Source organism: Oncorhynchus mykiss, chromosome 10 (assembly GCF_057628025.1).
Source record: "Oncorhynchus mykiss isolate SJ-2025 chromosome 10, ASM5762802v1, whole genome shotgun sequence".
Taxonomy (NCBI): Eukaryota; Metazoa; Chordata; class Actinopteri; order Salmoniformes; family Salmonidae; genus Oncorhynchus; species Oncorhynchus mykiss.
In genome coordinates this window covers 51,450,511-51,464,617 of record NC_143031.1, presented here as the reverse complement: position 1 = coordinate 51,464,617, position 14,107 = coordinate 51,450,511, and the positions used below count along the sequence as shown (strand labels likewise).

General features: G+C 41.3%; 1 protein-coding gene across 1 annotated transcript in view; it reads right to left on the bottom strand.

Moving 5' to 3' along the window:
• Positions 1-5,771: 5,771 nt before the first annotated feature.
• The window catches only part of ubash3ba (ubiquitin associated and SH3 domain containing Ba), a 59,875-nt gene continuing 51,539 nt past the window's right edge, over positions 5,772-14,107 (bottom strand). Inside the window, exons 11-13 of the mRNA XM_036933336.2 lie at positions 12,721-12,827; positions 10,298-10,407; positions 5,772-10,077 (exon numbers count right to left, since the gene is read on the bottom strand). Of these exons, the coding sequence (XP_036789231.1) occupies positions 9,940-10,077; positions 10,298-10,407; positions 12,721-12,827 (355 nt within the window). The 3' untranslated portion in view covers positions 5,772-9,939. The remainder of the gene's footprint in view (positions 10,078-10,297; positions 10,408-12,720; positions 12,828-14,107) is intronic.

The window sequence follows — 14,107 nt, the reverse complement described above, 5'->3', positions numbered from 1 at the left end:
TCAATGGCTCATCACTGAGTGGAGCTAGCTTAAGGTTAACGAACCATTTGTTTGCCTTGTCTTCCACAGAGTTAACCCGTGAGATGTACAAGATTGCATCTGTTTGGTCATCTGACTCATTATGGTCCTCTAATAGATTAAGTTGAGGTTTGTGTTGTGCTTGTTTATAAACTCTGGCAAAATGGTTTCGTTTGCCACATGCTTTACAGGTGACACTGTATGCTTGGCATTTGGCTTTGGCATTAGCATGTACTGAACCACAGTAATGACAGGGTCAGTCGTTTGGCATTCAATGTTTGTAAGTATCCCCTGTAAAGTCTGTCTGTTTACGACCTTATGTTTGGCGTATTTATTCTGAACGTCGCTCAATGGAGGTATAATGTACAGTCTTGTGTTTATTCACTTGAACGACACGTGAATGGATTTGTTCAGTGTGAGGTTAGGTTCTCTGAGCATGTGCTCGCACAGATATATCTTTAGTGCCTATGACAGGCCTGTCACAGACTAGTTCCTCCCGTAATGCGCCAAATTCGTGTGTCTGCTAGCTTCCTCAGATTTCCAATGTACTGCTCTGTTTCACATTGACTTTGTTGACAAGCATTAAACATGTGACTATTAAAACCTACCCTAAACAGAAACTGTGGATTGATGGCAGGATTCACGCAAAACTGAAAGCGTGAACCACCGCATTTAACCATGGAAAGGTGACTGGGAATATGGTTGAATACAAACAGTGTAGTTATTCCCTCCGCAAGGCAGTCAAACAAGCAAAATGTCAGTATAGAGACAAAGTGGAGTCGCAATTCAACGGTTCAGACATGAGACATATGTGGCAGGGACTACAAACAATCATAGACTACAAAAAGAAAACCAGCCATGTCACGGACACTGACGTCTTGCTTCCAGACAAACTAAACACCTTCTTTGCCCGCTTTGAGGATAATACAGTGCCACCGACGCGGCCCGCTACCAAGGACTGTGGGCTCTCCTTCTCTGTGGACGACGTGAGTAAGACATTTAAGCATGTTAACCCTTGCAAGTCTGCAGGCCCAGACGGCATCCCTTGCAACATCCTCAGAGCAGGAGCAGACCAGCTGGCTGGTGTGTTTATGGACATATTCAATCTCTCCCTATGCCAGTCTGCTGTCCTCACATGCTTCAAGATGGCCACCATTGTTCCTGTACCCGAGAAGGCAAAGGTAACTGAACTAAATGACTATCGCCCTGTAGCACTCACTTCTGTCATCATGAATGCTTTGAGAGGATAGTCAAGGATCATATCAACTTCACCTTACCTGTCCCCCTAGACCCACTTCAATTTGTGTACCTTCCCAATAGGTCCACAGACGATGCAATCGCCATCACACTGCACACTGCCCTATCCCATCTGGACAAGAGGAATACCTATGTAAGAACTCTGTTCATTGGCTACAGCTCAGCATTCAAAATCATAGTACCCTCCAAGCTCATCATTAAGCTGGAGTCCCTGGGTCTCAACCCCACCCTGTGCAATTGGGTCCTGGACTTCCTGATGGGCCACCCCCAGGTGGTGAAGGTAGGCTACAACATCTCCACTTCGCTGATCCTCAACACTGGGGCCCCACAAGGGTGCGTGGCCATGGCCATGCACACCAACTCAATCATCAAGTTTTCAGACGACACAACAGTAGTAGGCTTGATTATCAAAAACAATGAGACACTCTATACTGTGGAGGTCAACACATTCGGAGTGTGGTGTCAGGAAAACAACTTCTCACTCAACGTCAACAAAACAAAGGAGATGATCGTGGACTTCAGGAAACAGCAGAGGGAGCACCCCTCTATCCACATCGATGGGACAGCAGTGGAGAAGGTAGAAAGATAAGTTCACATCACGGGCAAACTGAAACAGACAGTGTGGTGAAGACGGCTAAACAGCGCCTTTTCAACCTCAGGAGTCTGAAGAAATTTGGCTTGTCACCTCAAACCCTTACAAACCTTTACAGATGCACAATTGAGAGCATCCTGTCGGGCTGTATCACCGCCTGGTACGGCAACTGCCCTGCCCACAACCGCAGGGCTTTCCAGATGGTGGTGCGGTCTGCACAACGCATCACCGGGGGCTAACTACCTGCCCTCCAGGACACCTACAGCGCCCGATGTCACAGGAAGGCCAAAAAGATCATCAAGGACAACATCCACCCGAGCCACTACCTGTTCACCCAGCTACCATCCAGAAGGCCAGGTTAGTACAGGTGCATCAAAGCAGGGACTGAGAGATAGAAGCTATTTTTCAATCTCATGGCCATCAGACTGTTAAACAGCCATCTCTAACACAGAGGCTGCTGCCTACATACAGACTTGAAATCATTGGCAACTTCAATAAATTGATCACTAGTCACTTTAATAATGCCACTTTAATAACATTTACATATCTTGTATTACTCATCTCATATGTATATACTGTATTTTAGACCATCTTTTGCATCTTTCCTATGCCGCTCGGTCATTGCTCATCCGTATATTTATATATTCTTATTCCATTCCTTTACTTAGATGTGTGTGTACTAGGTAGTTGTGGAATTGTTAGATTACTGCACTGTCGGAACTAGAAGCACAAGCATTTCGCTACACTCACATTAACATCTGCTAACCATGTGTATGTGACCAATAGAATTTGATTTGATTTTCGATTACTTCTAGTAGATCACATTTCTGGATGGCTCAAAGTGTTTCTGTAGCGCATCTATAATTTTTACCGGGTCAGTTCAGACATATGATGACGCTGTTGGAGATGACATTCATTTCCTCATCACATTTAGCAGAGTTGCCATGCATAATTTTTCTTCCTTTTCATCCAGACCCGTAGCCATCTCATAGTTTTCCCATTGTGCTCGGAAAAATGTGCAGTTGTATGTATCTCCCTTCATGTCCATAGGCTCTGGTACTGGAATGTTTTTTTTGTGTTTTGTTGTCGTTATTATTTGAAGCTGGTTAGCTAGTTGGCATGTCCCTTCCTGCTGTGCATTTATCCATGTGCTGTTTTGATATTTTGATTTTCAGGTATATGCCTATTTGGTTCTAACACTGTTTTGTGTGGTGTTTGATCTATACAAGAGCGAGGTAATGTTGATAAGAATGTCTTTACTTCAGAGGCCATGCAATTCAATACTCATCTTTAAAACAAAAGCAATTTAGATCAAGCGGGTCCATATTAACAAAGGAAATGGAAGGACAAACAGTACAGCTAGATAGCAATAGAAACTGTACCATAGAGGCACAGAATAAGTTAGAGGAAAAACAAAAATAAATGGAGGGAATTATTAAAGAAAGATCAAGTGTAATATATTAGGAAATATAAAAAATAAAGCGAATTTACCAAATATTTTTAAAAATCTTTTAACATAGAAATGCTACCATTCTTTTTTTTACTGAAACTGGTAACAAATGACGGAGTCGCCCATAATTCCCCAAACAATTATTTGAAAGAGAAAGCAAAGTACTTTAAGCATATATCTTCTCCATCTCCACTAACCAAAGTTAATTGTATGGATTTATATAATGAATATGAATTCAGAGGGCAGAAATGATTAAATATTAAAGCATAGACCTTTCACTAAAGGTGTGAGTCACACACAAGTTATACTTTTGTTCCGAACTGGTTCTCCAGCAGATAAGTGAGAATGTCTCACCCCATGTTCAAGAATGGCCTTTTTCTCTTTATTCAGATATCAACCTCTCTTTTTAAACAAGCCATAGAAAGTTGGTTGCAATTTCAGTTTAATCCACCAGAAAAGACAGAACAAATAATACAACAAGTAGTGGTTCAACTAACATATACTAATTGATTAAAACATTTTTTTTTTTTACAAAGATTATAAATTTTTTTATGTTTAAAAATTATATCATAAATATGATTGGTGGAGCTAAAAAAAACAAATATGGAAATGTCTGCTCTACTCAAAATTACAACCAACTATTTGCAGCATTTCCACAAAAATGGAAGAGGGAAAAAGTAAGAAACTTGTCTGTCTGCATTGTGGAATAGATATTGCTAGCTCCTGTACATATGTATAAAATGGTTTTACATAATGTTTTTTACAAGTGTACTGACAAGTGAGTATGTTTACATGCACACTAATAATTTGATATTAAACTGATTATGGCAGTAGGCCGAGTATGTAAATAGTCATGTAAACACCTTACTATGTTTATCTTAAATCGGCGTAACGTCAAAAGACGAAAATGCTATGACATATTCATGGGAAATCGTTGTGTACTGTCTGTATTCCTACTGTAGCAGCATGGTGTAGAATATGAGACATCTCAAAGACACACATTATCTAGCAAGAACACACAGTTACAAGACTAATATGAGTCATTAAGCCAAAGTATTTTACTGAGTAACTTTCTATTAAGGTATCTATACTTTTACTCAAGTATGATAACTGGTTACTTTTTCCACCACTGCTCGTTTATCATTTGTTTTGTCAACGTTTTGTTGTCCAGCTCCTCTTGGAAAGAGGAATCATCAGAAGCAGCCATTGTAGATAATTATTTAGCAGTCTTGGATGGACAGTGCACGGTAACATTGCTCCTGTGATCCTGTACCAGCTCTGTTTTGTAAAGCCTACCTTCGACGGTTGGAACAAGGAAATATGGTTCCTGTCAGGCTGTAGTCTTTACAAAAAATGAATCAACCTAAATATCCTGCAATTTCCTGGCAGATAGGAACATCATTGAGACAACTCCAGTAGCTGCATTGAACAAGGATGACCCTACAGTATCTACTCGCATGATCTGTCACACCCTAATCTGTTTCACCTGTCCTTGTGATAGTCTCCACCCCCCTCCAGGTGTTGCACATAATCCGCATTATCCCCTGTGTATTTATACATGTGTTCTCTGGTTGACCATTGCCAGTTTGTCAAGCCAACCAGTGTTTTTGTTCTCAGCTCCTTCTTTTCCCAGTCTCTTTTTCTCACCCTTCTGGCCTGTCCTGACTCTGAGCCTGCCCGACCTGTACCTTTGCCCCACCTCTGGATTGTTGACCTCTGCCTACCCTGAGGCTGCCTGCCGTCCGGTACCGTTGCCCCACCTCTGGTTTACTGACCCCTGCCTGCCTTGACCTGTCTATTGCCTGCCCCTTTTGGACTATTAAACCATTTATCAATTCGACGTTGTCTGCATCTGGATCTTACCTTCATTCCTGATACGGTTGGTCGTGCAATCAGTGAAATACAAAGGCCGCAATATTTGCTACAAAAAAATGACTCCATAGACTTTTAGATCAGACAGCAGGCTCAATCAAGCAATGACATCGTTGGCGTTACTCCCATGGTGAGAAAATACAGCTTTAGTGCATAATTATATCTGAAACACCTTCTCATCACTCAATCATGTAGGGAGGGATACATTGGTCGGCTAATACAGGACTAGTGAAAGACTCAGAGCACTACTTGTGTAATATTGTGTGATATTGTGTGATAAGTGTAATATTTTTTATTAAGGTTTTTCAGGGGGTGCTGCAGCACCCTCAGAACCCCGACTTCCCATGGCTATGCTATTCACTCAGTGTAATGAAAAAATGTCTAGCTAAAATTGATAAAATCTTGCTGCGCAATGACAGAAATTCCGTCTATGCCTTCTCAGAGTATAATATGTTTAGTTAAATGACTATGGTATATCAACTGGTAAAAATGTGCTGTCCAACTGAAATACTCCAATCATACATTGCCACCTAGTGGCATTTAATAGTAGCATCTTTGCAAATATCAAAAATCACACATGAATGCAGATAAAACATTTATTTGCAATCATTTGTATATTTCTTAAGCAGTTCATGATCACTATAATTTTCACAATCCTTTATCATTACAGAGGCAGTCATTTGCAACAAAATATAATACACAACCTTCTGGAACACTGTGTAATGCACACATCTTAAAACAATAAATACAACATTTTAACAGGATTTCTTTTTTTTTCATGTATAGTTTGTGAGCTTGTTTTATTTCCCCTTTTTGCATGGAGAGCACTTGTGGAAATAGTGAGAGCAGTCTGGCTCAGCGCAGAGGAGGTTATTATTAATAATAATTTTTTTCTTACCATTAAAATGACAACAAAACAAGTTAACGGTAATGTGGGAAGACTAGACTGTGTCGAGTACTGACGACTTCAATAGATGGAGTACTGCCAACTCAAGTAGGATGGACGAAACAGTGTGAGGGTAAAGTGAAGTTGCAAAACCAAGTAAAGGGAATTAACTCAGCGCAGAAAAAATTGATCTGTAACTTCTTTAACCAATAATACGTTTTCTTCACTCATTCATTAAAGCATTCGCTCCTTTACAACAATATAAATGAATGGTTTCATACATTATCATTTGAAGGCTGTTGTATATTTTGTACATACATTTGACAACCATATCATTATATCCTTTTTTCAATAATAGTGATTCCCCGGTTCATATAGGCAATCACGTACATTTAAAATAAACAACTTAAATATCCAATCTTTCAACATATTCAAATAACTTTCTAATCTAGCAAACATATCACTGGCTAAACACAGACAATGGGAGAGTCCTGAGAAGAGCTTTCTGTGCTCTGTGCAAAGACATGGCATAGAGCACAGTAAAGAGGGGAGAGAGAGAAAAACAGTGAGAGAGAGGAAGAGACAGAAGTGAGAGAGACGGGGGGGGGGGCCGTGACAGAAGCATTGTTTTAATTTCTAAGATCACGCTTTCCCACTTCTGCCAGCATATTGTGTTTGCAGCCATGTTGTTGCAAGCGCAATGCTTTGTTATACTGTAGATGGGGTTACTAATGACGTTTATCAGGTTGTGAAAGAAACAGGTTATTACTGTGTATAGCTTTGCGGGGAGACCGAAACACAGTTGGCCTCAAATGTAGACATTTGTGACGTGACTGATCGTCATGACAAAACATATTGATATTGGCCATATATGAATAATAAGTCCTTGAGGAAGCATCTCAATGTTGATGGGTTTAATGTACTGTTTAGTCTGTTTTTTTTGAGCAAAGGTGACGTTTGGGGCGGAGGAGTGGAGGGGGGGGGGGGGGGGGGGGGGGCTGTGTGGGTTACATTGCACATTTACCAGGTCTCCACTCATAGGTCACTATATAAAGGAAAAGGAAAGCATACATACATTAAGGAAAAAAAAGTGAAAATATGCTGGCGCTTTTTAACATAACACTGCTTATAACAGGTTCTGAGAAGGATCATTAGGATCAAATGCTTCTTCTCAAGACATCTGTGATGACTGTCAACCATCTCCATTTCACCTTGACAAGAAAAATCTTAATTCAGACAGCAAGAGTAGTTTGGTTGGTTGGCTACATCCTAGGTGTCTCATGTGCAGTAGCTAGCTGTCCCAAAACACATGGCACTGGTTGATATGTAGAACTGCTCATGACATCGTCCCTCTGCCTTCATTGGTTGGACGTACCTGCATGTCATTTTCTTAGTTGTGCTAACAAACATGAACACTTGTCATTTAACAGGATGTGCGCTGCACAAATGTAAAAGACAAAAACAAATAAATGTTAAAAGCTTGAATGTTTAACCCTTTCCAAACAAACGTCTTTAAACAAAGCATTTACGGCTAGGTTGGAGTTGCTGAGGGATGGTTGAACTAGCCAACTCGACCCTAAAGCTAAAAGTGACAGCTCTCATCTGATTGTCAAGATTCAGGCCTATATTTGTGCTTTTTGAGGAGGGTTTATACAGCGGGTGAAATGACTGAGTACATTGAAAGTCACATTTTCAGAGCCATGGAAGATTCTAGCAGAAAAGGGGTTTCTTGTGCAGGTCTCTTCTCGTCACAGTGTATGAGAAAGCAGCCATGTTTTTTAAATTTTTTTTAAAGGTGGCACCAAAGCGTCGGCTGGGTAGAGACCCCAGGCAGCACTGTCTGAAACATCCCCTTCTCATGACACGACCCAACCTAAGTTTGTTAGCCATCAACAACGGCTCAGAAATATGACACGTTTTCATGAAGCGCTCTCCCCATTCAGTGAGGCATAGGGAAGGGAGGGGAAAGGGCAACTTGGAGATTTCGCTGCCCTGCTCCTGTCCTTTGTGCTCTGGCCAATACACACACCTCCTCATTCACAAATAGTGCATTAAAGCATACATCTTCAATACATTTCAATATATTCTATCAATATACACTACCGTTCAAAATATACTATAACATCAAATTGATCAGAAATAGTGTAGACATTGTTAATGTGTTAAATGACTATTGTCTCAACGTCAACAGTGAAGAGGAGACTCCGGGATGCTGGCCTTCCAGGCAGAGTTGCAAAGAAAAGGCCATATCTCAGACTGGACAATCAAAATAAATGCTTAAGACGGGGCAAAAGAACACAGACACTGGACAGAGGAACTCTGCCTAGAAGGCTAGCATCCCGGAGTCGCCTCTTCACTGTTGACATTGAGACTGGTGTTTTGCGGGTACCATTTAATGAAGCTGCCAGTTGAGGACTTGTGTTTCTCAAACTAGAAACTCTAACATACTTGTCATCTTGCTCAGTTGTACACCGGGACCTCCCACTCCTCTTTCTATTCTGGTTAGAGCCAGTTGGTGCGGTTCTGTGAAGGGAGTAGTACACAGCATTGTACGAGATCTTCAGTTTCTTGTCAATTTCTCGCATGGAATAGCCTTCATTTCTCAGAACAAGAATAGACTGACGAGTTTCAGAAGAAAGTTATTTGTTTCAGGCCATTTTGAGCCTGTAATCAAACCCACAAATGCTGATTCTCCAGATACTCAACTAGTCTAAAGGCGGCCAGTTTTATTGCTTCTTTAACCAGAACAACAGTGTTCAGCTAACATAATTGCAAAAGGGTTTTCTAATGATCAATTAGGCTTTTAAAATTATAAACTTGGATTAGCTAACACAACGTGCCATTGGAACACAGGAGTGATGGTTGCTGATAATGAGCCTCTGTTTGCCTATGTAGATATTCCATAAAAAAAATATGCCGTTTCCAGCTACAATAGTCATTTACAACATTAACAAGGTCCACACTGTATTTCTGATCAATCTGATGTTATTTTAAATGGGGGAAAATGTTTTGCTTTTCTTTCAAAAACATCAACATTTCTAAGTGACCCCAAACTTTAGAACGGTAGTGTTTATATATATATATATATATATATATATATATATATATATATATATATATATCTCAATGCTGCAATATACACTGATTGTACAACATATTAGGAACACCTACTCTTTCCATGACATAAACTGACCAGGTGAATCCAGGTGAAAGCTATGATCCTTTATTGATGACACCTGTTAAATCCACTTCAATCAGTGTAGACGAAGGAGAGAACACAGGTTAAAGAAGGAGTTTTAAGCCTTGAGACATGGATTATGTATGTGTGCCATTCAGAGGGTGAATGGGCAAGACAAAATATTGAAGTGCTTTTGAACGAGGTATGGTAGCAAGTGCCAGGCGCACCGGTTTGAGTGTGTAAAGAACTGCAACGCTGCTGGGTTTTTCATGCTCAATAGTTTGCCGTGTGTATCAACAATTGGTCCACCAGCCAAAGAACATCCAGCCAACTTGACAACTGTGGGAAGCATAGGAATCAACATGGGCAACATCCCTGTGGAACGCTTTCAATATCCACGCCTCAACGAATTGAGGCTGTTCAACTCAATATTAGGAAGGCATTCCTAATGTTTTGTACCCTCAGTGTATATAGACTCATTCAATGAGTGTGTTTACACAGCATATGCGATGGAAGGCGGGGCATTTTTGGTCTGGTTTTGATAGCGGTGTGTGTGTGTGTGTGTGTGTATGTTTACCGCGCTAGTTAGATAGCAGAGGAAATGTTTGCTTTGCGTTGGCTGCATCCGTCTTAGCTCAGCAGTGTCTCTCTGGGCTGCTGGGAGGTGGGGGCGGGGCAGGAATTCCTCAGTCCTGCTGTAGCGTCTCCCTCCAATTGAAGCTGTGATTGGGCCCGTGGGTCAATGGAAGGATGGGCGGGTCCACCAGCTGCCACACCCCTGTCTCCCCCATCTCCTCAGCCGCACAGAAACCTAGGTAAGGAATCTATACAGGGAGAGAAGGAGAGATGGATGCGTATTGAGGGACAAACTGGTGTCATTAGAGAAGTGTGCGGGGGGGTGGGGAGGCAGAGAGAGAAAGGAGGCAGAGAGAAAGGGACAAAGAGGGAGAAAACGAGATACATTAGAAGGGAGAGAGCAAAAGAAAGCGAGATAGAAAGCAAGATATAGCAGATCAAGAGATGTCCTAAAGAAAGCATGCTGACCTTTCTGACCACTTGTACAAAGTCCTTGGCGTTCTGTGGGCTGAGGCCCTGCATCTGGCGAGTACATGCCTCCAGGGAGGAAGCATGGGCCACAATCAGCACAGTGTTTCCTGTGTGAGACCAGAGGTTACATACGTTTACATTTTTTGTCATTTAGCAGACATTCTTATCCAGAGCGACTTACAAGAGCAATTTGGGTTAAGTGCCTTGCTCAAGGGCACATCAACAGGTTTTTCACCTAGTCGGCTCGCGGATTCAAACCTTTCAATTATTGTTCCAACGCTCTTAACCGCTAGGCTACCTACCACACATAACATGACTTACTTACAGTACATATCTACTTATTCACGCTAACTCACAAATACCATCACTTAAAGTACATGGACCAGTGGAGGCTTCTCAGAAGAGGAAGGGGAGGACCATCCTAATCAGTGAATTTCAGAAATAGATACAATTATATTCACTTCACCAAGTACCTGATTAAAACACACTGTTTTGCAATGAAGGTCTATAGTAGTCTCAACAGCACCCTCTAGGGTAGCACCATGGTGTAGCCGGATGACAGCTATTTTCCATCCTCCTCTGGCTAAATTTATTTCAATACAAAACCTAGGAGGCTCGTGCTCCTCAACCCCTTCCATAGACCTACATGGTAATCATGACGACTTTCGGCGCACGTCCTCAAACCAATCAAAGCTTTTGCAGTATGAACTGACATGTTGTTCATCCAATTAAAGAATTAGAGAATGAACCGAGTACTACGCATGTGTGATTTAGAAGCTTGGTGAGTTGGTGACATTGTTGGTTAGATTGAGATTAGCATAGTGAATAGTTAAGCGTTTTTAAGATATTCAATTCAAATGAGTTTCTTCAAACTACAGGACACGAAGGTAAAGTATATATTGTTTTCTTGGTTTTATAACTATTTTTGTGTTGCGTTAGTGCCGTTTATAAAAAATAAAAAAAAAGTGTAGCAAGTAGCTAGTTTAGCTACCAGAGTGCAGTTCTCTCTGCTAGAATTGCTGCTAACGCTCACAAACAATGTAGTGGATTTTTTGTTGAGGAACCCGCATTGCCCACATCAGATGTTACGATGCTTTATTTGCTGAGCATATGGAAGTTTCTACTGTCTTCTTCTTTGATCATCTTCTTTGAGACAAAATCCATTCAGAATGATTAGACAGCTTCCATCGCATAATCCATTAAAAGTGAGATTAAAAGAAAGGTTGACGCAGAGCATTTTGGCACATGGCAAATCAGCTGTCGCTCGCCGTTGTTAGCTGTGAATACAAATAGCCAATACAATTCCATTACAGAAGCGCCATCATAGGTTTGTGCAACAAGTTTCTCCATGAAGTTAAACTCTGACTTTGTTCATTCTGAGATGTCCAACAGACTGCGCACCTTGCTCATTTGACACAAAAGTACCCCAAGAAATGCTCCTGAATAAAGCCCTGATCATCCACATACGCAACTGAGAGCGACAGCTGATGTCTGTGGTTTCATCCATTTGCCATGTGACAAAATGCGCTGTCAACCTCTTAAATGGATGGAAGCTATCAAATCATTTTGAATTGATTTCGGCATCAAAGAGAAAGACAGTAGAAACTTCCATATATCTCCCTGGTGACGCAAGTAAAGCATCGTCACTTGTTGCCCAAACCTAGGATGGCGCTTATGTAATGGAATTTATTGGCTATTTGTATTCACAGCCTGGTCCCCTCCTGTTCCCTGATTAAGAGGGGATGACCACTCCGTTACCAGTGTCAACTCTCTTCTGACATGAACTGAAGCCATGTCTCATGGATGCACTGACTGTTTCCTGTCCAAGCATTGTGAGTAGGCCTGTCAATGTTCTCTCATTACTGTATGTAGAGTCAATCACATTCACAAACACAATCCCATTATTACACATCAATGTGATTTTAATCCTTGCTTGGACTAACTCATTCTTAGCTATTTTGTACTGCACTGAAGCCTTTGAACACACCTCATACCCACATTCAATCCCTTCCCAACACTGTAAGTGGCCCTCTCATTCCCATTCCCCATAATATTTCATTATAAATGTCTTTATTAAATGTATTTGGTTCAAATCATTTTTGAAACACCGTCTTCTTCGTGTGGTCTGTGACTATACCGTGGTTCTCTTATACTACTCCATTTTTGAAGTTACCAGCCTCCATTGATCAACTCAAGAGTTTAGGAGTTAATCAGCACTTTCGAGGGGATCATCCCGAGCGATTAGTTGCACAGATTTGCTAATCTTGACCACATCATGAGTAGTTGTTTAGGATGCAGGATGATTTGTAGATCAGGGATTCTGCACAGAGCCTTGCTCAAGCCCATCCTCTGGAACACTCTGAATATGTAGCATAGTGTTACTTCACAGTGACTGTCTAGTCTGCTTTGGTCCTCCTTACCCAGGTTTTTGCACTCTGTCAGAATCTCCCTGGTGACCTGGAAGCTCCGGCTGATGTAGGCGTCATAGGACTCTGACACGCCAAGCTTGCTGATGGGAATATGAGGTCTGGAAGAGAAGGAGAGAAGAATCTGTTAGTTACACTGAGCCCTGTCCTCTGTAGCTCAGTTAGTAGAACATGACGCTTGCAACGCCAGGATAGTGGGTTAGATTCCCGGGACCACCGTACGTAAAATGTATGCAAGCATGACTATGTCACTTTGGATAAAAGCATTTGCTAAATTACATATTCAGAAAATCCTGTATAAATGTTTTATTGCTGGCTATTTTCTGTTTACAATGTATTTTCACCTGACTGCAACACTTACCAAAGAGCTGCAGTTAGTTTCAGAATGGGTAGCAAGGAATTAGTTAGTCCTAAATATTTCCAAAACTAAAGGCATTGTATTTGGGACAAATAATTCACTAAACCCTGTATCGCAACGTCTCGTAATGAATAATGTGGAAATTGAGCAAGTTGAGGTGCTTGGTGTAACCCTGGTTTGTAAAATGGTCAAAACATAGATACAACAGAAGCTATGATGGGGAGAAGTCTGTCCATAATGAAGCGCTGCTCTGCCTTCTTAACAACACCATCAACAAGGCAGGTCCTACAGGCCCTGGTTTTGTTGCACCTGGACTACTGTTCAGTAGTGTGGTCAGGTGCCACAAAGGGGGACTTGGGAAAATTGCAGTTGGCTCAGAACATGGCGGCACGGCTGGCCCGTAAAAGTACATGGAGAGCAAACATTAATGACGTGCATGTCAATCTCTCTTGGCTCAAAGTGGAAGAGAGATTGACTTCATCATTACTTGTTTTTGTAAGAGATTGACAAGCTGAATGTACTGAGCTGTCTGTTTAAAATTCTAGCATACAGCTCGGACACCCACGCATACCACACAAGACATGCCACCAGAGGTCTCTTCACAGTCCCCAAGTCCAGAACCGAATATGGAAGGCCATAGAGCCATGACTACATGGAACTCTATTCCACATCAGGTAACTGATGCAAGCAGTAGAATCAGATATAATAAGCAGGTGAAAACACACACAAAGGTAGACACATGCATTCGCACACATTGTGTGTATGGGGGTATTACATTTTTGGAGGGTTGTGGATATGTGGTGGTGAAGGGATGTTACAGTGAGGGGAAAAAGTATTTGATCCCCTGCTGATTTTCTACGTTTTCCCACTGACAAAGAAATTATCAATCCATAATTTTAATGGTAGGTTTATTTGAACAGTGAGAGACAGAATAACAACAACATAAATCCAGAAAAACGCATGTCAAAAATGTTATAAATTGATTAGCATTTTAATGAGGGAAATAAGTATTTGACCCCCTCT